Here is a 22544-nt window from a genome sequence, read left to right as displayed (position 1 = left end):
TGTTAGCGTGTAATTAATGAGTTATTACACCGTAGTGGGGGGTCAATTAGGGGTAATTAGGGGCTAATTAATAATTAATTAAGTAATTGGGGGGGTTGTGGGGGGAGGGGGCACTCCCAGGGACAGTTTTGTGTCCGGCTGGGGTTAAGGCTGCTGTTAATTAGGGTAATTACGGTGATTGCTCTGCCCCCCCCCCCCACCTTGTTCCCCTCCCCCCTCCCGGCCCCCCCCCCAAATCCCCCCCATCCCCCCCATCCCTGCCCCCGTCCCCATCCCCCAAAATGCCCCCCACCCCCCAAATCCCCCCCATCCCCCACCCCTATCCCCCAATCCCCCCATCCCCCCGTGTCCCCCGCCCCCAAATCCCCCCCATCCCCCCCCAATCCCCCCATCCCCCCGTGTCCCCCAACCCCCCCCGTGTCCCTCATCCCCCCCGCCCCCCAAATCCCCCCACCCCCCCGTGTCCCCCATCCCCCCCAATCCCCCCATCCCCCCGTGTCCCCCACCCCCAAATCCCCCCGCCCCCCAAATCCCCCCCATCCCCCCCAATCCCCCCATCCCCCCGTGTCCCCCACCCCCAAATCCCCCCGCCCCCAAATCCCCCCCATCCCCCCCCAATGCCCCCATCCCCCCGTGTCCCCCATCCCCCCCAAATCCCCCCATCCCCCCGTGTCCCCCAACCCCCCCCGTGTCCCTCATCCCCCCCGCCCCCCAAATCCCCCCACCCCCCCCGTGTCCCCCATCCCCCCCAATCCCCCCCATCCCCCCGTGTCCCCCAACCCCCCAACCCCCCCAAATCCCCCCATCCCCCCGTGTCCCCCACCCCCCAAATCCCCCCGCCCCCCAAATCCCCCCATCCCCCCCAATCCCCCCATCCCCCCGTGTCCCCCACCCCCCAAATCCCCCCGCCCCCCAAATCCCCCCCATCCCCCCCCAATGCCCCCATCCCCCCGTGTCCCCCATCCCCCCCCAAATCCCCCCATCCCCCCGTGTCCCCCACCCCCCAAATCCCCCCGCCCCCCAAATCCCCCCCAATCCCCCCATCCCCCCGTGTCCCCCATCCCCCCGTGTCCCTCATCCCCCCCCGCCCCCCAAATCCCCCCCATCCCCCCCAATGCCCCCATCCCCCCGTGTCCCCCACCCCCCAAATCCCCCCGCCCCCCAAATCCCCCCCATCCCCCCGTGTCCCCCCCAATCCCCCCACCCCCCGTGTCCCCCGTCCCCCCGTGTCCCCCATCCCCCCCCCGTGTCCCCCCCCCCGCCCCTCCCCGGGGCGGAGCCGCCTCCCGCCCGGCCCCGTCGCCGCCTGCCGCCTCCCGGCACCGCCGCCCGCCGGAGCCCGGGCCCCCCCCCCCGGCACCGGGACCCCCCCCCTCGGGACCGGGACCCCCCCGGGCCGGGATGACGGTGAAGCTGGACTTCGAGGAGTGTCTGCGGGACTCGCCCTGGTTCAGGTACCGGCACCGGGACCCCCCCCCCCCCCCGGCACCGGGACCCCCCCCCAGTGTCCCCAGGACCCCCCACCCCGAGCATCGCCCGGTACCGGGACCCCCTGGGACCCCCCGGGACCCCCCGGGACCGGGACCCCCCTCCGGGGCTGAGACCCCCCCCCCGGCACCGGGAACCCCCCCCCCACGGGACTGGGACCCCCCCCCCAGTGTCCCCAGGACCCCCCCACCCCGAGCATCGCCCGGTACCGGGACCCCCTGGGACCCCCCGGGACCCCGGGACCGGGACCCCCCCCCCGGGGCTGAGACCCCCCCCCCGGCACCGGGAACCCCCCCCCCCACGGGACTGGGACCCCCCCCAGTGTCCCCAGGACCCCCCACCCCGAGCATCGCCCGGTACCGGGACCCCCTGGGACCCCCGGGACCCCCCGGGACCGGGAACCCCCCTCCCCGGGGCTGAGACCCCCCCCGGGGCTGAGACCCCCCCCCCCCGGCACCGGGACCCCCCCCCCAGTGTCCCCAGGACCCCCCCACCCCGAGCATCCCCGGGTACCGGGACCCCCGGGACCCCCCGGGACCGGGAACCCCCCCCCCCGGGGCTGAGACCCCCCCGGGGCTGAGACCCCCCCCCGGCACCGGGACCCCCCCAGTGTCCCCAGGACCCCCCACCCCGAGCATCCCCGGGTACCGGGACCCCTGGGACCCCCGGGACCCCGGGACCGGGACCCCCTCAGGACCCCCCAACCCCCCCCCCCCCCAGCACTGCCCCCCCCCCAAAATGGGTCTGGGGGGGGACACCCCACCCCCAGGGCCCCCCCAGGGCCCCCAGTTCCCCTCCCCCCCCCTTACCCGGGGGGGGCCATGGGGCAGTTGGGGGTGCAAGGGGCCCCCCTCGTGCGAGAGCCCTCGTGCAAGGGCCCCCCCTCGTGCGAGGGCCCCCCTCGTGTGCGACCCCCTCGTGCGAGGGCCCCCTCGTGTGCGACCCCCTCGTGCAAGGGCCCCCCCTCGTGTGCGACCCCCTCGTGTGAGGGCCCCCTCGTGTGCGAGGCCCTCGTGCAAAGCCCCCTCGTGCAAGGGCCCCCCTCGTGTGCGACCCCCTCGTGCAAAGCCCCCCTCGTGCAAGGGCCCCCCTCGTGTGCGACCCCCTCGTGCAAAGCCCCCCTCGTGCGAGGGCCCCCCTCGTGTGCGAGGCCCTCGTGCAAGGGCCCCCCTCGTGCAAGGGCCCCCCCTCGTGTGCGACCCCCTCGTGCGAGGACCCCCCTCGTGTGCGAGGCCCTCGTGCAAAGCTCCCCTCGTGCACGGGCCCCCCCTCGCGTGCCGCCCCCCCGTGCAAAGCCCCCCTCGTGCAAGGGCCCCCCTCGTGTGCGAGGCCCTCGTGCAAAGCCCCCTCGTGCAAGGGCTACCCCTTTGTGCGAGACCCCCGGTGCAACCCCCCCCACCGTGCATCCTCCTCGCACGAGGCCCCCCCTCGTGCAAGCCCCCCCGTGGGGAGGAAGCGGTTTCGCACGCGCGAGTGCGCACGGGGGAGGGGCAGGAAGCCACGGGGGGGGAGGGGAGGGGGAGGGGGGCACGAGGACCTGGGGCCTGGTGGCCTCGCACACGCGTGTGCAACGGGGGGGGCGTGGGGCCTGGCGGGGCCTCGCACACGCATGTGCAACGGGGGGAACACGTGAGCTCACACATCGGTTGCGCGCGCGTGTGCCATTCTTGCACGAGGGGGGGTCTTGCACGAGGGCTCTTGCACAAGCAGTCAGCCCTCGCACGAGGGAGCGGGCCTTGCACGAGCGGGCTTTGCACGAGGGGGCGGGGCTTGCACGAGGGGGTCTTGCACGAGGGGGCCTTGCACGAGGGGGCCTTGCACGAGGGGGCGGGGCTTGCACGAGGGGGCCTTGCACGAGGGGGCGGGGCTCGCACGAGGGTCTCTCTCGCACGAGGGTCTCCTTTGCACGAGGGGGGGGCGGCGGCCATCTTGGGGCTCCCCGATGCTCCCCAACCCCCATCCCCCCCCACCTGCCCGTGATGTCACGGCGTCGCCACGGCGACGGCGCCCGCAGGAAGCGCCGCCGGAAGCACCCGGTGACCGCGGGGCCCCAAATCCCCCCAAATCCTCCCCGGGGCCCCCCAAACCCCCACCCCCCCCCCAGGACCCCCCAAATCCCCCCCGTCCCCCCCATGGGCCCCCCCAAACCCCTCTCTGCCCCCCAGGACCCCCCAAAATCCCCCTGGACCCCCCAAAATCCCCCCATGAGCCCCCCAAACCCCCAGCCCCCCCCAGGGCCCCCCAAATCCCCCTGCCCCCCCCATGGGTCCCCCCAAACCCCTCTCTGCCCTCCAGGACCCCCCAAAATCCCCCCATGAGCCCCCAAAACCCCCAGCCCCCCCCAGGACCCCCAAAATCCCCTTGGACCCCCCAAAATCCCCCCATGAGCCCCCCAAACCCCCAGCCCCCCCAGGACCCCCAAATCCCCCCTGCCCCCCCATGGGCCCCCCAAACCCCTCTCTGCCCCCCAGGACCCCCCAAAATCCCCCTGGGCCCCCCAAAATCCCCCCATGAGCCCCCCAAACCCCCAGCCCCCCCCCAGGACCCCCCAAATCCCCCCTGCCCCCCCCAGGGCGGCCGTGGAGGAGGCGGAGGCCGATGTGGCCGAACTCGAGACCCATCTGGAGAAGGTGGGGGGGGGGGGATCCCCAACATCGGGGGGGGGGATCCTGACATCTGGGGGGATCCCCAACATCTGGGGGTCCCCAACATCGGGGGGGGGGGGGGGACCCAGGCGTCCGGATGGGGGGGGGGGCCTTGAGGGATTGGGGGGGGGGGATCCCTGAGGTTTTGGGGGTTCCCCCAAGGATCTGGGGGGTGGGGGGTGCTGGGGAGGGGCCCTGGGGGGTTGGGGATCCCTGAGGGGGCTTGGGGGGATCCTCTGGGGCTGGGGGGATCGGGGGATCCCGGGGGGTCCCTGAGGGATCGGGGGGGCCGGGATGCTCCTGGGGGTGCTGGGGTTGGGGGGATCTGGGGGGGATCCCCTGGATCCCGGAGGATTTGGGGGGGGGACACCCCGGGATCCCAGGCAGGGGCAGGATGATCCTGAGGGCTCTCAGAAGTTTGAGGATCCCCAAGGGATCCTAAGGGATCGGGGGGGGGGGGGGGGATCCCCTGGATCCCAGAGGACCTGGGGGGGGGAACCTCGTGGTCCGGGGTGGCGCTGGGGCTTCCCTGGGTTTTGGGGATCCCCAAGGGCTCCCAGGGGATCCGGCGGGATCCAGGGAGATCAAGGCGCACCTCGGATTCCTGGGCAGTGCCAAGGGGGTCCTGGGGGATTCCCTGGGGTTTGGGGCTCCCTGAGGGATCCCAAGGGATCTGGGGGGGGATCCGGAGGGACCTCGGAGTGCCGGGCAGTGCCGGGGGGGATCCTTGGGGATCTCGGAGGTTTGGGGCTCCCCAAGGGATCCCAGGGGATCTGGGGGGATCCGGGGGGGATCCGGGGGGGACCTCGGAGTGCCAGGCAGTGCCGGGGGGGATCCTTGGGGATCTCGGAGGTTTGGGGCTCCCCAAGGGATCCCAGAGGATTTGAGGGGATCCCCGGGATCCAGGGGGATCTAGGGGCACCTCAGAGTCCCAGGGCAGTGCCGGGGGGTGCTGGGGGATTCCCTGGGGTTTGGGGCTCCCTGAGGGATCCCAAGGGATCTGGGGGATCCCCTGGATCCAGGAGGAATCAGGGGGGACACCTCAGGGTCCCAGGTGGTGCTGGGGAGCCCTAGGGGTTCCCTGGAGTTTGGGGGCTCCCTGAGGGATCCCAAGGGATCTGGGGGGATCTGGAGGGACCTCGGAGTGCCGGGCAGTGCCGGGGGGATCCTTGGGGATCTCGGAGGTTTGGGGCTCCCCAAGGGATCCCAGGGGATCTGGGGGGATCCGGGGGGGATCCGGGGGGGCCTCGGAGTGCCAGGCAGTGCCGGGGGGGATCCTTGGGGATCTCGGAGGTTTGGGGCTCCCCAAGGGATCCCAGGGGATCGGGGGGGATCCGGGGGGGACCTCGGAGTGCCAGGCAGTGCCGGGGGGGATCCTTGGGGATCTCGGAGGTTTGGGGCTCCCCAAGGGATCCCAGAGGATTTGAGGGGATCCCCGGGATCCAGGGGGATCTAGGGGCACCTCAGAGTCCCAGGGCAGTGCCGGGGGGGTGCTGGGGGATTCCCTGGGGTTTGGGGCTCCCTGAGGGATCCCAAGGGATCTGGGGGGATCCCCTGGATCCAGGAGGAATCAGGGGGGGACACCTCAGGGTCCCAGGTGGTGCTGGGGAGCCCTAGGGGTTCCCTGGAGTTTGGGGGCTCCCTGAGGGATCCCAAGGGATCTGGGGGGGATCTGGAGGGACCTCGGAGTGCCGGGCAGTGCCGGGGGGGATCCTTGGGGATCTCGGAGGTTTGGGGCTCCCCAAGGGATCCCAGGGGATCTGGGGGGATCCGGGGGATCCGGGGGGGACCTCGGAGTGCCAGGCAGTGCCGGGGGGGATCCTTGGGGATCTCGGAGGTTTGGGGCTCCCCAAGGGATCCCAGGGGATCGGGGGGGATCCGGGGGGGACCTCGGAGTGCCAGGCAGTGCCGGGGGGGATCCTTGGGGATCTCGGAGGTTTGGGGCTCCCCAAAGGATCCCAGAGGATTTGAGGGGATCCCCGGGATCCGGGGGGATCTAGGGGCACCCCAGTGTCCCCAGCAGTGGCGGGGGGGTGAGGTGGGGGGGGGTGTCCTGGGGGTTTGGGGCTCCCCGAGGGATCCCAGGGGATCGGGGGGGGGATCCGGAGGGATCGGGCGGGATCCCCGGGCGGCTGACGGTGCCCCCCAGGTGCTGAAGCTGTGCTCGGCCATGCTGGAAGCGGGGCGGCAGCTGGAAGGGACCAGCCGGGCCTTCGCCGCGGGGCTGCGGGATCTGGCGGGGATCCCCCGCACGGATCCCCTGGTGCGGGTGAGCACCCCCAAATCCCGGGGGGTGGGGGGGGGGATCCCCTGGGGGGGATCCCCAAAGTGGGGAGGCTGGGGGTTGTTCCGGGGGATCCAAAGTGGGATCTGGGGGTCCCCAGGGGGCTTGGGGATCCACTGGGGGGGGATCCCAGGGGTCTGGGGGGGTCCCAGGGCTTGGGGGAGCCCTGGGGGGACGGGACCCCCAAATGTGGGGTCCTGGGAGCCACGGAGGGGGGGTCTTGGGGGTCGCAGGCGTTTGGGGGGGCTCGGGGATCCACTGGGGGGGAGCACCCCAAAATGGGGGGGGGGTGGGGGGATCCAAAGTGGGATCTCGGGGTCCCCAGGGGGCTTGGGGGATCCACTGGGGGGGAGCACCCCAAAATGGGGGGGTCTGGGGGGTCCCAGGGGTTTGGGGGGGGGGGGCTCGGGGATCCACTGGGGGGAGCACCCCAAAATGGGGGGTCTGGGGGGTCCCAGGGGCTTGAGGGGACCCCCTGATCCAGGTGAGCACCCCAAAATAGGGGGTCCTGGGGGGGGGGGCTCCAGGGCTCGGGGGGGGGGGGGGTCCCAGGGAGTTGGGGTGCCCTGCGGGGGTTGGGGGGCTCAGGGAAGGGGGAGGGGCCCTGGGGGTGCGGGGGGGGGTGGGGGGGCCCTGGGGGGTCCTGACCCCCCGCCCCCCCCCCAAGGAGGCTCTGGAGAAGGGCTGCGACTCCCTGGAGCAGATGATGGACAGCCACGAGGTCAGCAGGCCACGCCCCATCTCCCCCAAGCCCCACCCTCCTCTGTTAGGCCACACCCTCTTCCCCAGCCATGCCCCTTCCCCCAAGCCACGCCCCCTCCTGGCCTGGCCACGCCCCCGGGGCTCAAAGAGAGATCCCTCAGCCGCCCCCCCCGTGTCCCCAATGTCCCCTTGTCCCCCCCCAATGTCCCCCCTGTGTCCCCCTCGTGTCCCCCCATGTCCCCAGTGTCCCCCCAGTGCCCCCCCGTGTCCCCAATGTCCCCCCGTGTCCCTCCTGTGTCCCCAATGTCCCCCATGTCCCCCCAATGTCCCCAGTGTCTTCCCATGTCGTCCCCAACGTCCCCAATGTTCCCCCGTGTCCCCAATGTCCCCTCATCCCCCCCAATGTCCCCCCCATGTCCCCAGTGTCCCCCCAATGTCCTCCCCATGTCCCCCCGTGTCCCCCTCGTGTCCCCCCATGTCCCCCCAGTGTCCCCCCATGTCCCCAGTGTCCCCCTGTGTCCCCCCATGTCCCCAGTGTCCCCCCAATGTCCTCCCCATGTCCCCCCGTGTCCCCAATGTCACCCCTGTGTCCCCCCATGTCCCTGATGTCCCCCCATGTCCCCCCATGTCGTCCCCAACGTCTCCATTGTCCCCCCATGTCCCCTGTGTCCCCCCTGTGTCCCCCCTGTGTCCCCAATGCCCCCCAATGTCCCCCCCAGTGTTCCCCCAGTGTCCCCCCGTGTCCCTGATGTCCCCCCGTGTCCCCAACGTCCCCTCATCCCCCCCCCGTGTCCCCCCCGTGTCCCCAGGAGCTGCAGGGCAGCACCCAGGTCGCCCTGCGCCGCCACCTCCACACCCTGCTCAAGGAGTGAGTGAGGGGGGGCCATGGGTGCTGGGGGGGGCCAATGGGTGCTGGGGGGGCCATGGGTGCTGGGGGGTCCCTATGGGTCCAAGGGGGGGGCCATGGGTGCTGGGGGGGCCAATGGGTGCTGGGGGGGCCATGGGTGCTGGGGGTCCCTATGGGTGCTGGGGGGGCCAATGGGTGCTGGGGGGGCCATGGGTGCTGGGGGGTCCCTATGGGTCCGGGGGGGGCCATGGGTGCTGGGGGGGGCAATGGGTGCTGGGGGGTCCCTATGGGTCCAAGGGGGGGGGGCCATGGGTGCTGGGGGGGCCAATGGGTGCTGGGGGGTCCCTATGGGTCCAAGGGGGGGGGGCAATGGGTGCTGGGGGGGCCAATGGGTGCTGGGGGTCCCTATGGGTCCGGGGGGGGGCCATGGGTGCTGGGGGGGCCAATGGGTGCTGGGGGGTCCCTATGGGTCCGGGGGGGGCCATGGGTGCTGGGGGGGCCAATGGGTGCTGGGGGGTCCCTATGGGTCCAAGGGGGGGCCATGGGTGCTGGGGGGGCCAATGGGTGCTGGGGGCTCCCTATGGGTCCAAGGGGGGGCCATGGGTGCTGGGGGGGGCCTATGGGTGCTGGGGGGTCCCTATGGGTCCAAGGGGGGGCCATGGGTGCTGGGGGGTCCCTATGGGTCGGGGGGGTCATGGGTGCTGGGGGGTCCCTATGGGTGCTGGGGGGTTCCTATGGGTCCAAGGGGGGGCCATGGGTGCTGGGGGGTCCCTATGGGTCCAAGGGGGGGCCTATGGGTGCTGGGGGGTCCCTATGGGTCCGGGGGGGCCATGGGTGCTGGGGGGTCCCTATGGGTGCTGGGGGGTTCCTATGGGTCCAAGGGGGGGCCATGGGTGCTGGGGGGTCCCTATGGGTCCAAGGGGGGGCCAATGGGTGCTGGGGGGGGCCATGGGTGCTGGGGGGTCCCTATGGGTCCAAGGGGGGGGCCATGGGTGCTGGGGGGGCCTATGGGTGCTGGGGGGTTCCTATGGGTCCAAGGGGGGGGGCAATGGGTGCTGGGGGGGTCATGGGTGCTGGGGGGTCCCTATGGGTCCGGGGGGGCCATGGGTGCTGGGGGGCCCCATGGGTGCTGGGGGGACCCTATGGGTGCTGGAGGGTCCCATGGGTGCTGTGGGGGACCTATGGGTGCCGTGGGGCCCCTATGGGTGCTGTGGGGACCCTATGGGTGCTGAAGGGTCCCATGGGTGCTGGGGGGACTTATGGGTGCCATAGGGGACCCTATGGGTGCTGAAGGGCCCCCATGGATGCTGTGGGGACCCTATGGGTGCTGTGGGGGTCCCATGGGTGCTGTGGGGGACCTATGGGTGCTGGGGGGACCTATGGGTGCCATAGGGGACCCTATGGGTACTGAGGGCCCCCATGGGTGCTGGGGGGACCTATGGGTGCCGTGGGGCCCCTATGGGTCCCGGGGCCGGGTGGGTGCCCCCGCCAGCAGCACCCACGGGCGCCCCCCCCCCCCCCCCCCAGGGAGGCGCGGGGGCTGCGGGAGGCGCGGCGGGAGCGGGCGCGGGCGGCGGAGGCGCTGGCGGGGGCCCTGCAGCACCACGCCGAGGTCCCCCGCCGCCGCCCCTTGGAGGCCCGGGAAGCAGCCGCCGCCTTGGGCGGGGCCCGGGGCGTGGCCAGGGCCCGGGGGCTGGATTACGTCTTGCAGGTGGGCGGGGCTTGAGGTGGGCGGGGCCTGGAGGGGGAGGGGATTTGGGGGGGAGGGGTTTGGGGAGGCGGGGTTAGGGCAGAAAGGGGCTTGAATGGGGCGGGAGGGGGCGTGGTTTGGGTGGGGGTGGGGCTTGTGAGGGTGGGGCTTGAAGAGGGCGGGGCTTGGGTGGGGTGGGGTTGAATAGGGCTGGAGGGGGCGTGGTTTATGCGTGGGGGTGTGTGTTGTGGGGGCGTGGTTTGGAGTGGGGGCGTGGCTTGTGAGGGTGGGGCTTGAAGAGGGCGGGGCTTGGGTGGGGTGGGGTAGAGCTTGGGAAGGATGGGGAGGGGTTGAATGGGGCTGGAGGGGGCGTGGTTTATGAGTGGGGGCGTGGCTTGGGTGGGGTGTGGCTTGTGGGGGCGTGGCTCCTGAGGGTGGGGCTTGAAGAGGGCGGGGCTTGGGTGGGGTGGGGTAGAGCTTGGGAAGGATGGGGAGGGGTTGAATGGGGCTGGAGGGGGCGTGGTTTATGAGTGGGGGCGTGGCTTGCATGGTGTGTGGCATGTGGGGCCTGGGAGGGTGGGGTTTGTGGGGGCGGGGTTTGGGTGGGGTGGAGGGGGCGGGGCTTGTGAGGGTGGGGCTTTGAGGCGCAGGGGCTTGAGTGGGTGGTGTCTGTGGGTGGGGCTTAAAGGGGGCGGGGCGCTGTTCGGTTGGGCTGATCTGCAAAGCACGCAGCTCCTGGGGGAGGGCCCTCGAGGGGGTGGGGCTCAGTGGGTGGGGCTTAAAGGGGCGGGGCTCGAGGGGGCGGGGCCAGGGCACCCCCCCCAACCTCCCTCCCCCCCCCCAGATCAATGTGCTGCAGGGCAAGAAGAAGACGGGGATCCCCCAGTTTGTGAGTGGGGGTTGGGGGGGCCCTGGGGGTCCTGGGGGGCCCGGGGGGTTTGGGGGCCCTGACGGATTTGGGGGGGGCCCTGGGGGGTTTAGGGGTCCCTGGGGGTCCTGGGGGGGCCGGGGGGGTTGGGGGGCCCTGGGGGTCCTGGGGGGTCCTGGGGGTCCGGGAGGGGCCCTGGGGGGTTTGGGGGTCCCTGGGGGTCCTGGGGGGTCCTGGGGGATTTGGGGGGCCCTGAGGGATTTGGGGGGGCTCTGGGGGATTTGGGGGGTCCTGGGGGGTTTGGGGGGCCTGGGGGGTTTGGGGGGCCCTGAGGGATTTGGGGGGCCCTGGGGGTCTGGGGGGGGGGGGTCTGGGGGGTTTGGGGGGTCATGGGGGGTGTCCTGGGGGGTTTGGAGGGTCCGTGGGGGTCCTGGGGGGGCCCTGGGGGATTTGGGGGGGGCCCTGGGGGAGGCTCTGGGGGGTTTGGGGGGCCCTAGGGGTCTCTAAAGGGTTTGGGGGGTCCCTGGGGGTCATGGGGGGTCCTGGGGGTCATGGGGATCCCTGAGGGATTTGGGGGGCCCTGGGGGGTCCCTGATGGATTTGGGGGTCCCTGGGGTCTTGAAAGGTCCCTAGGGGATTTGGGGGGCTCTAGGGGTCCCTGGGGGGTCCATGATGGATTTGGGGGGCCCTGGGGGTTTTTTGGGGGGTCCTGGGGTGATTTGGGGGGTAAGAACTTTAGGGGTGTCCCTTGAGGGGGTCTTGGGGGGTCTCTGGGGGGTGGGAGGGGTCGGGGGGGGGGCCCCGCTGGGTCCTTGGGGGGGCCTGGGATTCTGGGTGCCACCAGGGTGACTTGGGGGGAGGGGTAAGGAGTTTGGGGGTCCCGGGGGGGGAGGGGGGGAGGAGGGGTCTGGGGGTCCCAGGGGGACGGACAGACAGACTGACACCCCCCACCCCCCCTCCCCCAGGTGCTAGCCCTGCTGGAAGCCCAGGCCGCCTTCTTCAGCCATGGCCACCGTGGGGCTACCAGCACCCAGCAGTACCGGGGGCAACTGGGGACGCAGGTGGGGACCCCCACCCCCCCCCCCACGACCCCCACGACCCCCACCCCCCCCCAGGACACCCGGGACGTCCCCATCTCCCCCCCCCCCCCCAAAGGGACCCAGGGGGGGACCCCCTGGGGCCCCTGCACCCACCTGGGGGACCCAGGGGGGCGGGGGGGGCCCCCGCCCCCCCCCAAGGGGGCCGGGGGGGGGGGGGGGCAGGGTGTTCCTGGGGGGGTCCCAGGGGCCCGGGGGGTCCCGGGGGTTTGGGGGGGTCCCAGGGGGCTGGGGAGGTCCCAGGGGCTCAAGGGGGGGTCCCAGGGGTTTGGGGGGGTCCCAGGGGTCCGCGGGGGTCCCAGGGGCTCAGGGGGGTCCAGGGGGGTCCCAGGGGCTCAGGGGGGTTCGGGGGGTCCCAGGGGGCTGGGGGGGTCCCAGGGGCTCAGGGGGGTCCGGGGGGTCCCAGGGGTCTGGGGGGTCCCAGGGGCTCAAGAGGGGGTCCCAGGGGTTCGGGGGGTCCCAGGGGTTCGGGGGGGTTCGGGGGGGTCCCAGGGGTCTGGGGGGGTCCGGGGGGGTCCCAGGGGCTCAGGGGGGGTCCCAGGGGTCCGGGGGGGTCCCAGGCCGCCGGGTGCCCCCACCGCGGTGCCCCCGCAGCTGGACCGGTTGGTGCTGGAGGGGGCGCGGCGGCAGCGGGACATGGAGCAGCGCCACGCCCTGCTGCTGCAGCAGGTGGGCGGGGCCGGGGGCGGGGCCAAGACGAGAGGGCGTGGTCAGTCCTCAAGGGGCGGGGTCAAACCCCCGGGCGGGGCCTGAGCGCAAAGGCAGGGCGGGGCTTTGAGTGGTGCTGGGGGCGTGGTTTTGGAGCATGGGGGCGTGGCCTGCACTGGGGGCGGGGCTGTGGCGAGTGGGAGGGGCTGTATCCAATGGGCAGCAGGGAGGGATGGGCTCAATGGTGATTGGCAGCTGGGGAGCCGGTTGATTGACAGGTGGGGTGGGGTCAGCTTTGATGGACAGCCTTGAGGTCAGGCTGGGATGATTGACAGGTACCTGGGGGCGTGCCCAACTTTGTTAGGGTTTGATTGACAGCAAGCCAGAGAAACCAGGTTTGATTGACAGCCCTGGGGCGGGACTGGCTTTGATTGACAGCTTTTGGGGTGGGGCCAAGTTGATTGACATAACAGGGGCGGGCCTTTAGCGGACAGGCAGCCCCCCAGGACCTATGGGGGGGAGGGAGGGGCAGGGCTGAGGGGTGGGGCGGGTGGGGCAGGGGGCGGGCCCAGGCTGACAGGCAGCCCCCAGGACCTATCCCAGGAGACGGTGGGCGGGGCCACGGGGGAGGCGGGGCCGGGGGCCCCCCCATGGAGGGGTACCTGTACAAGAGAGCCAGCAACGCCTTCCGCACCTGGAGCCGGTACCCCCCAACCCCCAACCCCCCCGAACCCCCCGAACCCCCCGCACCCCCAGACAGCCCCCCCCCCCAACCCCCAACCCCCTCCTTGGTACCCCCGAACCCCCCTGTACCCCCAAACAGCCCCCCCGAACCCCCAAATCCCCCTGAACCCCCCATTCCCCCCCACCCCCAGGTCCTCATGCCCCCCCTTTCCCCCCGGGAGCTTTTGGGGTCCCCCCCCCCCCCCCCCAGCAGTTTTGGGGTCCCCCCAACCTCTCCCCTCCCCCTAGTAGTTTTTGGGGTCCCCCCATATCGCCCCTTTCCCCTGGGGGGGGGTCGGGGGTCCCCCTGCCCCCCCCAGGGGGTTTTGGGCCCCCCCCCCCCCCCCCTTTCCCCCAGGAGCTTTTAGGGGCCCCCCCGAGCCCCCCCTCAGGGTTTTTGGGGTCCCCCCGACCCCCCAAGGTTTCAGGGTCCCCCGTGACCCCCTGGAGGTTTTTGGGGTCCCCCCTGCCCTCCCCCTCCCCCTGGGGGAGGTTTTGGGGTCCCCCTGACCCCCCCCTTTCCCTCTAGAAGGTTTTGGGGTGCCCCCGAGCCCCCCTCGGGGTTTTTGGGGTCCCCCCGACCTCCCAGGGTTTTGGGGTCCCCCCGACCCCCCTGGGGGTTTTTGGGGTCCCCCCGTATCCCCCCTTTCCCCTGGGGGTTTTGGGGTCCCTCCCACCCTCCCCTTTCCCCCAGGAGCTTTTGGGGGTCCCCCCGAGCCCCCCCCCCCCCTCGGGGTTTTTGGGGTCCCCCCGACCCCCCAGGGTTTTGGGGTCCCCCTGACGCCCCCTTTCCCCCCCCCCAGGCGCTGGTTCTCCATCCAGAGCAACCAGCTGGTGTACCTCAAACGGGCGCGGGTGAGCGGGATCTGGGGGGCCCCCCCGGGGGGGGGGGGGGCGGTTTTGGGGTACCCCTTGGGGGGGGGGGGGGCTGGTTTTGGGGGGGCCCTTGGGGGGGCTGGTTTGGGGGGGTCTGGTTTTGGGGTACCCCTTGGGGGGGCTGGTTTGGGGGGGCCTTGGGGGGCTGTTTGGGGGGTCTGGTTTTGGGGTACCCCTTGGGGGGGGCTGGTTTGGGGGGTCTGGTTTTGGGGGGCCCTTGGGGGGCTGGTTTGGGGGGGCCCTTTGGGGGGCTGGTTTGGGGGGGCTGGTTTTGGGGTACCCCTTGGGGGGGCTGGTTTGGGGGGTCTGGTTTTGGGGGGCCCTTGGGGGGGCTGGTTTTGGGGGGCCCTTAGGGGGGCTGTTTTGGGGGGGGGCTGGTTTGGTGGGGGGCCTGTTTTTAGGGTACCCCTTGGGGGGCTGAGATTTGGGGTACCCCTTGGGGGGGGCTGGTTGGGGGGGGGGGGCTCAGGTTTTGGGGGGCTGAGGTTTTGGGGGGGCCCCTTGGGGGGGGGGGGCTGACATTTGGGGGGGGCCCCCCCGGGCCCCCCGACGGTGGTGGTGGAGGATCTGCGCCTCTGCACCGTCAAACCCTGCCCCGACCTTGACCGGCGCTTCTGCTTCGAGGTCGTCTCCCCCAGCAAGTGGGTGCCGGGGGGGGACCCCAAAACCGGGGGGGGACCCCAAAACCCGGGGGGGACCCCAAAACTTCCCAACCCCCAAAAGTGGGGGCTCCAAAATCCCCCCCCAAATCCTTGAGACCCCCAAAATCCTCGGGACCCCCAAAATCCTCGGGATCCTCAAGTCCTCCAACAACCCAGGGGACCCCCAAAACCCGGGGGGGGACCCCAAAACCCGGGGGGGACCCCGAAACCGGGGGGGGACCCCAAAACTTCCCAACCCCCAAAAGTGGGGGCTCCAAAATCCCCCCCCCCAAATCCTTGAGACCCCCAAAATCCTCGGGACCCCCAAAATCCTTGGGATCCTCAAGTCCTCCAACAACCCAGGGGACCCCCAAAACCCGGGGGGGGACCCCAAAACCCGGGGGGGGCCCCGAAACCGGGGGGGGACCCCAAAACTTCCCAACCCCCAAAAGTGGGGGCTCCAAAATCCCCCCCCAAATCCTTGAGACCCCCAAAATCCTCAGGACCCCCAAAATCCTTGGGATCCTCAAGTCCTCCAACAACCCAGGGGACCCCCAAAACCCGGGGGGGGACCCCAAAACCCGGGGGGGACCCCAAAACTTCCCAACCCCCAAAAGTGGGGGCTCCAAAATCCCCCCCCAAATCCTTGAGACCCCCAAAATCCTCAGGACCCCCAAAATCCTCGGGATCCTCAAGTCCTCCAACAACCCAGGGGACCCCCAAAACCCGGGGGGGGACCCCAAAACCCGGGGGGGACCCCCAAAACCCGGGGGGGGACCCCAAAACCCGGGGGGGACCCCAAAACTTCCCAACCCCCAAAAGTGGGGGCTCCAAAATCCCCCCCCCCAAATCCTTGAGACCCCCAAAATCCTCGGGACCCCCAAGTCCTCCAACCCGGGGGGGACCCCAAAATCTGGGGGGGACCCCAACCCCCCTTGTTCCCTGCCCGCCCCCATGTCCCTTCCTCCCCCCCATGTCCCCCCCATGTCCCCCTGGGTCCCCCCGTGTCCCCTGTCCCCCCCGTCCCCCCTGACCCCCCCATCCCCCCGTGTCCCCTGTCCCCCCCCGTGTCCCCCCGTGTCCCCCCTGAACCCCCAACTCCCCGTGCCCCCCTTGACCCCCCCATCCCCATGTCCCCTGTCCCCCCTCCCCCCATCCCCCCATGTCCCCCCTGACCCCCCCGTCCCCCCATGTCCCCCCCGTCCCCGTGTCCCCTGACCCCCCTGACCCCCCCTGTCCCCCCCGTCCCCCCATGTCCCCCCCGTCCCCGTGTCCCCTGACCCCCCTGACCCCCCTGACCCCCCCATGTCCCCCCCGTCCCCATGTCCCCTGACCCCCCGTCCCCCCTGACCCCCCTGACCCCCCTGACCCCCCTGTCCCCCCCGTGTCCCCCCTGTCCCCATGTCCCCTGACCCCCCTGACCCCCCGTCCCCCCTGACCCCCCTGACCCCCCCATGTCCCCCCCATCCCCCCATGTCCCCCCTGGCCCCCCCGTCCCCCCATGTCCCCCCCGTCCCCGTGTCCCCTGACCCCCCTGACCCCCCGACCCCCCCATGTCCCCCCCGTCCCCATGTCCCCTGAACCCCCCGTCCCCCCTGACCCCCCTGACCCCCCTGACCCCCCTGTCCCCCCCGTGTCCCCCCTGTCCCCATGTCCCCTGACCCCCCTGACCCCCCCGTCCCCCCTGACCCCCCTGACCCCCCCATGTCCCCCCCCATCCCCCCATGTCCCCTCTGGCCCCCCCGTCCCCCCATGTCCCCCCCGTCCCCGTGTCCCCTGACCCCCCCTGACCCCCCCTGACCCCCCCCATGTCCCCCCCGTCCCCATGTCCCCTGACCCCCCCGTCCCCCCTGACCCCCCTGACCCCCCTGACCCCCCTGTCCCCCCCGTGTCCCCCCTGTCCCCAGGTCCTGCGTGCTGCAGGCCGACTCGGCGGGGCAGCAGCGAGCCTGGCTCAGCGCTGTGCAGAGCAGCATCGCCTCCGCCTTCAGCCAGGGGCCCCCCGCGACCCCCCGGCCAGGTGGGGACCCCAAAACCCCCAACCCCCCCCCCCCCCCCGCGACCCCCCCGGCCAGGTGGGGACCCCAAAACCCCCAACCCCCCCCCGCGACCCCCCGGCCAGGTGGGGACCCCAAAACCCCCAACCCCCCCCCCCCCGCGACCCCCCGGCCAGGTGGGGACCCCAAAAACCCCCCCCGCGACCCCCCCGGCCAGGTGGGGACCCCAAAACACCCCCATGGGAAGAGGGGGACCCCAAAACCCCTCCAGGGGCAGGGGGGGACCCCAAAACCCCCCCCCCGCGACCCCCCCGGCCAGGTGGGGACCCCAAAACACCCCCATGGGAAGAGGGGGACCCCAAAACCCCTCCAGGGGCAGGGGGGGACCCCAAAACCCCCATGGGTGGGGGGCGACTCTCAAGAGGGGGGATCAGGGACCCCCAAAACACTTATGAGGGGGTCAGGGACCCCCAAAATCTTCCTGGGGGGGGATTAGGGACCCCAAAAACCATCGGGGGGGGGGAATTGGGGGGCCCCAAAACCTTCCTGGGGGGGACTGGGGACCCCAAAACTCCCCTGGGGTGGATGTGGGACCCCCAAAACCCTCATGAGGGGCATTAGGGACCCCAAAACCTCTTGGGGGGGGGATCAGGGACCCCCAAAACCCTCATGAGGGGCGTTAGGGACCCCAAAACCATCTGGGGGGGCATCAGGGACCCCTCCTGCCCCCCAAGGGGGATCCTCAAGCACTGCCCAACCCCCCCCCCCGTACCCCGCAGCCCCCCGAACGTTCGTGGTCGGTGTCGGGGTCCCGGGGGTCCCGGGGGGGCCCCCCCGAATCGCAGGTGCTGGAGACGGTGCTGGGGCTGGAGGGGAACGGGAGCTGCTGCGACTGTCGGGAACCGGCCCCCGCCTGGGCCAGCGTCAACCTGGGCATCACCCTCTGCATCGAGTGCTCCGGCATCCACCGGTGAGGGCACCCCAAAACCCCCAGGGCACCCCAAAACCCCCCCGGGGCACCCCAAACCCCCCCGGGGCACCCCAAAACCCAACGAGACCCCCCCAAGGTCCCCCCAGATCCAGCCTCACCCTCTGTGTCCAGGGCTTCAGCGTCTACGGGGGCACCCCAAAATGAGGGGGGGGCACCCCGAGATCCCTGAGGGCACCCCAAAACCCCCAGGGCACCCCAAAACCCCCCGGGGCACCTCAAAACCCCCCCAGGGCACCCCAAAACCCAACGAGACCCCCCCAAGGTCCCCCCAGATCCAGCCTCACCCTCTGTGTCCAGGGCTTCAGCGTCTACGGGGGCACCCCAAAATGAGGGGGGCACCCCGAGATCCCTGAGGGCACCCCAAAACCCCCCAGGGCACCCCAAAACCCCCCGGGGCACCTCAAAACCCCCCCAGGGCACCCCAAAACCCAACGAGACCCCCCCAAGGTCCCCCCAGATCCAGCCTCACCCTCTGTGTCCGAGCCTTCAACATCTACGGGGGCACCCCAAAATGAGGGGGGGGCACCCCTCAGAGCCCCCCAGTGCCCCCCAACTCCCCCCCAGGAACCCCCAGGACCCCCCCAGGGACCCCCCAGGGACCCCCCAGGACCCTCAGGGACCCCCAAGACCCCCCAGGGACCTGCAGAGCCCCCCAGGGACCCCCCAGGACCCTCAGACCCCCCCAAGGCCCCCCAGACCCCCCCAGGGGCCCCCAAGAACTATCAGGGCCCCCCAATGCCCCCCCCCAGGGACCCCCCAAGACCCCCCAGGGGCCCCCAAGAACTATCAGGGCCCCCCAATGCCCCCCCCAGGGACCCCCCAAGACCCCCCAGGGGCCCCCAAGTACCCTCAGGACCCCCAGGACCCTCAGGCCCCCCAGGACCCCCCCAGAGGCCCCCAGAACCCTCAGGGCCCCCCAATGCCCCCCCCCCCCAGGGACCCCCCAGGACCCTCAGGCCCCCCCGGGACCCCCCAAGACCCCCCAGGGACCCCCGAGAACCCTCAGGGCCCCCCAAGAACCCCCCAGGACCCTCAGGGGACCCCCCCAGGCCCCCCTAAATCGCCCCCCCCCCTCCAGGAGCCTGGGGGTCCACTTCTCCAAGGTGCGCTCGCTGACGCTGGACTCCTGGGAGCCTGAACTGGTGAAGGTAACTGGGAGCACTGGGGGGGGGCGGGGGACACACACACACACCCCTCCCCCCCCGGGTGACAGTCTGGGGGTGTCGTGTCCCCCCCATTCCCCCCCCCCCAGTTGATGTGCGAGCTGGGGAACAGCACCCTGAACCGCATCTACGAGGCGCGGGTGGAGGAGATGGGGGTGAAGAGACCCCCCCCCGGCTGCTCCCGGTGAGACCCCCCCCCCCCCCATGCTGCACCCCAAAATTTGGGGGGGGGGGGGGGTCAGACACCCCCAAGCCCTTGGACACCCCGAGCTGGTGGCTCCTGTGTCCCCTTCCCCACCCAAGAGGACCCCCCCCCCCCAAACTCCCACCCCCCGGGGTGCAGTGATGGGACCCCCCAGGAACCCCCAGACCCCTCCCAAGACCCCTCAGGACCCCCGGGACCCCCAGAACCCCCCAAGATGCCCCAGGACCCCCCGGGACCCCCAGCCCCCCCCAAAGACACCCCCCCACCAGGGCGCAGCGGGAGGATCCCCAGGGACCCCCCAGGACCCCCCGGGACCCCTATAACCCCCCCAAGACCCCCCAGTGCCCCCCAGGACCCCCGGGACCCCCAGAACCCCCCAAGGTGCCCCAGGACCCCCCTGGGACCCCCCCAGCCTCCCCCAAGACCCCCCAGGACCCCCCCAAACCCCCCAGGGCCCCGCGGGACCCCCAGCCCCCGCCAAAGCCACCCCCCCCCCCCCCAGGGCGCAGCGGGAGGATCCCCAGTGCCCCCCCAGGACCCCCGGGACCCCCAGAACCCCGCCAAGGTGCCCCAGGACCCCCTGGGACCCCCCGGGACCCCCCCAGCCTCCCCCCAAGACCCCCCAGGACCCCCCAAACCCCCCAGGGCCCCCGGGACCCCCAGCCCCCCCCAAAGCCCCCCCCCAGGGCGCAGCGGGAGGACTGGATCCGGGCCAAGTACGTGGAGAAGAAATTCGTCACGGGGCTCCCGGGGGGGCCCCCCCGGCCCCGCCCCTCCCGGCCAAGCCCCGCCCCCCGGCCAGGCCACGCCCCCCGCGGCTGCCACGCCCCAGGTAGGGAGGGGCGTGGGCTGGGGGTGGTAGGGCGGGGCTATCACCTGCCAGTCAAAAGGGGCGGGGTTATGGTGGAGGGGTGGGGCCTGGCATTAAGGGGCGGTGCTTGTTCTAAAGGGGAGGGGCTTGTGGAGAAAGGCGGGGCTTAAAAATGGGGCGGGGCTTGTGAAGGGCGGTGCTTAGCAGCAGTCAGGCTCTTAAAGGGACAGGGCTTGTGAAGGGTGGAGCTTGTGGCAAGGGGTGGGGCTTGTGGTAAGGGGCGGGGCTTATGGTGGGTGGGGTAGCATGAAGAGGCGTGGCTTATGCAGAAGGGGCGTGCTTTATGCTGGAGGGGGTGGGGGTTGTGATGGAGGACCATGGGGGTGTGGCTTCAACCCAGGGGCGGGGCTTATGCCTCATGGGTGGGGCTTAGGCCATGTGGGTGGGTCTGGTGCGTTATGGGCGGGGCTTGCACCTTGTGGGCGTGGCCTCCTGGCCAGGTGGGCGGGGCTTATGGCCCAACAGCCCCCCCCCCCGCCACAGGGGGTGCAGGGAGGCTTTGGGGCGGGATGGGCGTGGCCGGGCGTGGCCCACGCGAGGTGGGCGTGGCCTGAAGCCCCGCCCCCAGAGCCGTCGGAGGCCGAGGGCCCCCCCAGCCTCCACCCGGGGGCTCTGCTCTACTGGGCCGCCCAGCGCCGACGCTTGCCCACCATGGCCGACGCGCTGGCCCACGGCGCCGACCCCGGCTGGGTCAACACCGCCGAGGACAACCGCACCCCGCTGCTGCAGGCCGTTGCCGGGGTAACCGGCGGGGGGGGGGTGGGCCACCCATAGGGGCACCCTAGGGTGCTGGGGACCCCCCCTCCCTAACGGTGCCCCCCTCCCCCCCCCCCCAAGAACTCCCTGCTGGCCTGCGAGTTCCTGCTGCAGAACGGAGCCAGCGTCAACCAGAGCGACAGCCGCGGGCGGGGGCCGCTGCACCACGCCACCATGCTGGGGCATACTGGGTGCGTCCCAGTATCGTACTGGGAGGGGCGGGGAATGGGGCGGGGGGGGGGGGGCGCGGTTTCTCCCTTCCCCCCCCCCCCCATTTGGTCAATGGTGGCGGCGCCCACCCCAGCAGCGGCCGGTGGGTGAAGCTAAGCAGGAGCTGCCCCGGGCGGGGCCGGGATGGGTGACCTGACGCTGTTCACTGAGGGAGGGGGGGGACCCTGTTTTTTGAGGGGGCTCTGTTCCCTGCAGGGGGGCCCCTATTCCATTTTGGGGGGGTCCCTATTCTCTTGGGGGGGTCCCTATTCCCTTTAGGGGTCCCTATTCCCTTTGGGGGGGTCCCTATTTCATTTTGGGGGGTCCCTATTCCCTTGGGGGGGTCCCTATTTCATTTTGGGGGGGTCCCTTTGGTATTTTTGGGGGTCCCCATTCCCTTTTGGGGGTGCAATCCCCCCCCCATCTCCCAAGGGGCTCCCAATATCGGGGGGGGGGGGGGGGGGGCCCACAGCAAAGCTTCCCCCTCCGGGAAGCTAAGCAGGCGCCGCCCCGTCCCGTTCCTGGATGGGAGACCTCCGATGTGCGTGTCCCCCGCCCCGGCCCCTCCGTGTCCCCCCCCCAAAATGTGGGGGTGCCCCCCCCCACCAATGTCCCCCCCCCCAAATTCCAGCCTGGCCTGCCTGTTCCTGAAGCGGGGGGCTGACGTCAACGCGGTGGACGCCGAGGGCAAGGACCCCCTCACCATCGCCATCGAGCTGGCCAACGCCGACATCGTCACCCTGTGAGACCCCCCCCCAGGGGCACCCATGGGTGGGTGGGAGGGGGGGCCACCCTTGGGTGGGGGTACCCCCCTTTTTCACCCTCCCCCCCCCCCCTTTTATCTCCTCCCCAGGCTGCGGCTGGCCAAGATGCGGGAGCTGGAGGTGGCCCAGGGGCAGACGGGTGGGTTTGGGGGGGCTCCAAGATTTTGGGGGGGGGGTCAGGGCTTGGGGAAGGGCCTCTGGGTTTTTGGGGTGTCCCTGGATTTGGGGGGGGGTGGTGTCTGCGGAGGATGATGGGAGGGGGGGTTGGGGGGGGTTCGGGGGGTTCTCCCTGAGAAAGACCCCGAGTTTGGGGGGGGTCCTTGGGTTTGGGGGGTCCTGGGGTTTGGGGGGTCCTTGGATTTGGGGGGGTCCTTGGGTTGGGGGGGCCCAATATGGGTTTTGAGGGGGGCCCTGAGTTTGGGGGGCCTTGAGGGCCTCCCTGGGTTTGGGGTTCCCCAAGGGCGTCCTTGGGGACATCCCAAGTTGGGGGGGGGCCCCATGGGGGGGTTTGGGGGGAGGGGCTGGATTTGGGGGGCCCCCATGAGCTTTGGGGGGGGGGGGCGGGCATCCCCCCATTTTGGGGGTGCCCCACCCACACCCCACCCCCCCCCAGGTGACGACACCTACCTCGACATCTTCCGCGACATCTCCCTCATGGCCTCCGACCACCCCGAGAAGCTCGCCCGCCCCCACCACAAGCTCACCACCCTCTAGCTCCGCCCCCGCCCCGGGCCAGGCCACGCCCCCCATGGGGTCAGGCCACGCCCCCTTTACAGGCAGCTTCCAATGGAATAAATTGGCACCTTGGCCTTGCCCCTCCCATGGTCCCGCCTCTGCGCCCCCGGGAACATCTGATGTGATACCTAGAACGGGGCTGGTTGGGTTACCTAGAACCGACACCCCCCCCAATCTGCTCCCCACAGTGGGCCCCAATTGGGTCACCTAGAACCGAGCCCCCCAAGACGGTTGGGTCACCTAGAACCCACCCCCTCAAATCTGCTACGAACCGAGCCCCCCAAAACGGTTGGGTCATCTAGAACCGACCCCCTCAAATCTGCTACCTACAATGAGCTCCAAT

General features: G+C 71.8%; 2 protein-coding genes across 2 annotated transcripts; both read left to right on the top strand.

Moving 5' to 3' along the window:
* The first annotated feature begins 1285 nt into the window (after positions 1 to 1285).
* ACAP1 (ArfGAP with coiled-coil, ankyrin repeat and PH domains 1) lies at positions 1286 to 22286 on the top strand. The gene is given in 24 exon segments (XM_087777862.1): positions 1286 to 1454; positions 4061 to 4118; positions 6283 to 6402; positions 7085 to 7138; positions 7929 to 7987; positions 9494 to 9677; positions 10501 to 10545; positions 11490 to 11585; positions 12216 to 12290; positions 12861 to 12906; positions 12909 to 12972; positions 13796 to 13846; positions 14408 to 14509; positions 16417 to 16513; positions 16567 to 16584; positions 17286 to 17476; positions 18576 to 18645; positions 18750 to 18844; positions 19552 to 19697; positions 20305 to 20477; positions 20574 to 20683; positions 21334 to 21444; positions 21556 to 21605; positions 22080 to 22286. Coding segments are annotated over 24 exon segments (2169 nt in total). The 5' UTR covers positions 1286 to 1401; the 3' UTR covers positions 22181 to 22286.
* On the top strand, positions 14522 to 15508 carry LOC148052966 (uncharacterized; the record flags this gene model as incomplete). The annotated part of the gene is made up of 1 exon (XM_087777861.1): positions 14522 to 15508. A coding segment is annotated over one exon (987 nt), but the record flags the coding sequence as incomplete, so codon positions are not given.
* Positions 22287 to 22544: the final 258 nt, after the last annotated feature.

The sequence above is a fragment of the Nipponia nippon genome, unplaced genomic scaffold, assembly GCF_047370975.1.
Source record: "Nipponia nippon isolate SJK-2023a ecotype South Korea unplaced genomic scaffold, ASM4737097v1 scaffold_41, whole genome shotgun sequence".
Lineage (NCBI taxonomy): Eukaryota > Metazoa > Chordata > Aves > Pelecaniformes > Threskiornithidae > Nipponia > Nipponia nippon.
The sequence above is the reverse complement of the archived record's forward strand: the minus strand, read 5'-3'. Positions and strand labels throughout refer to the sequence as shown.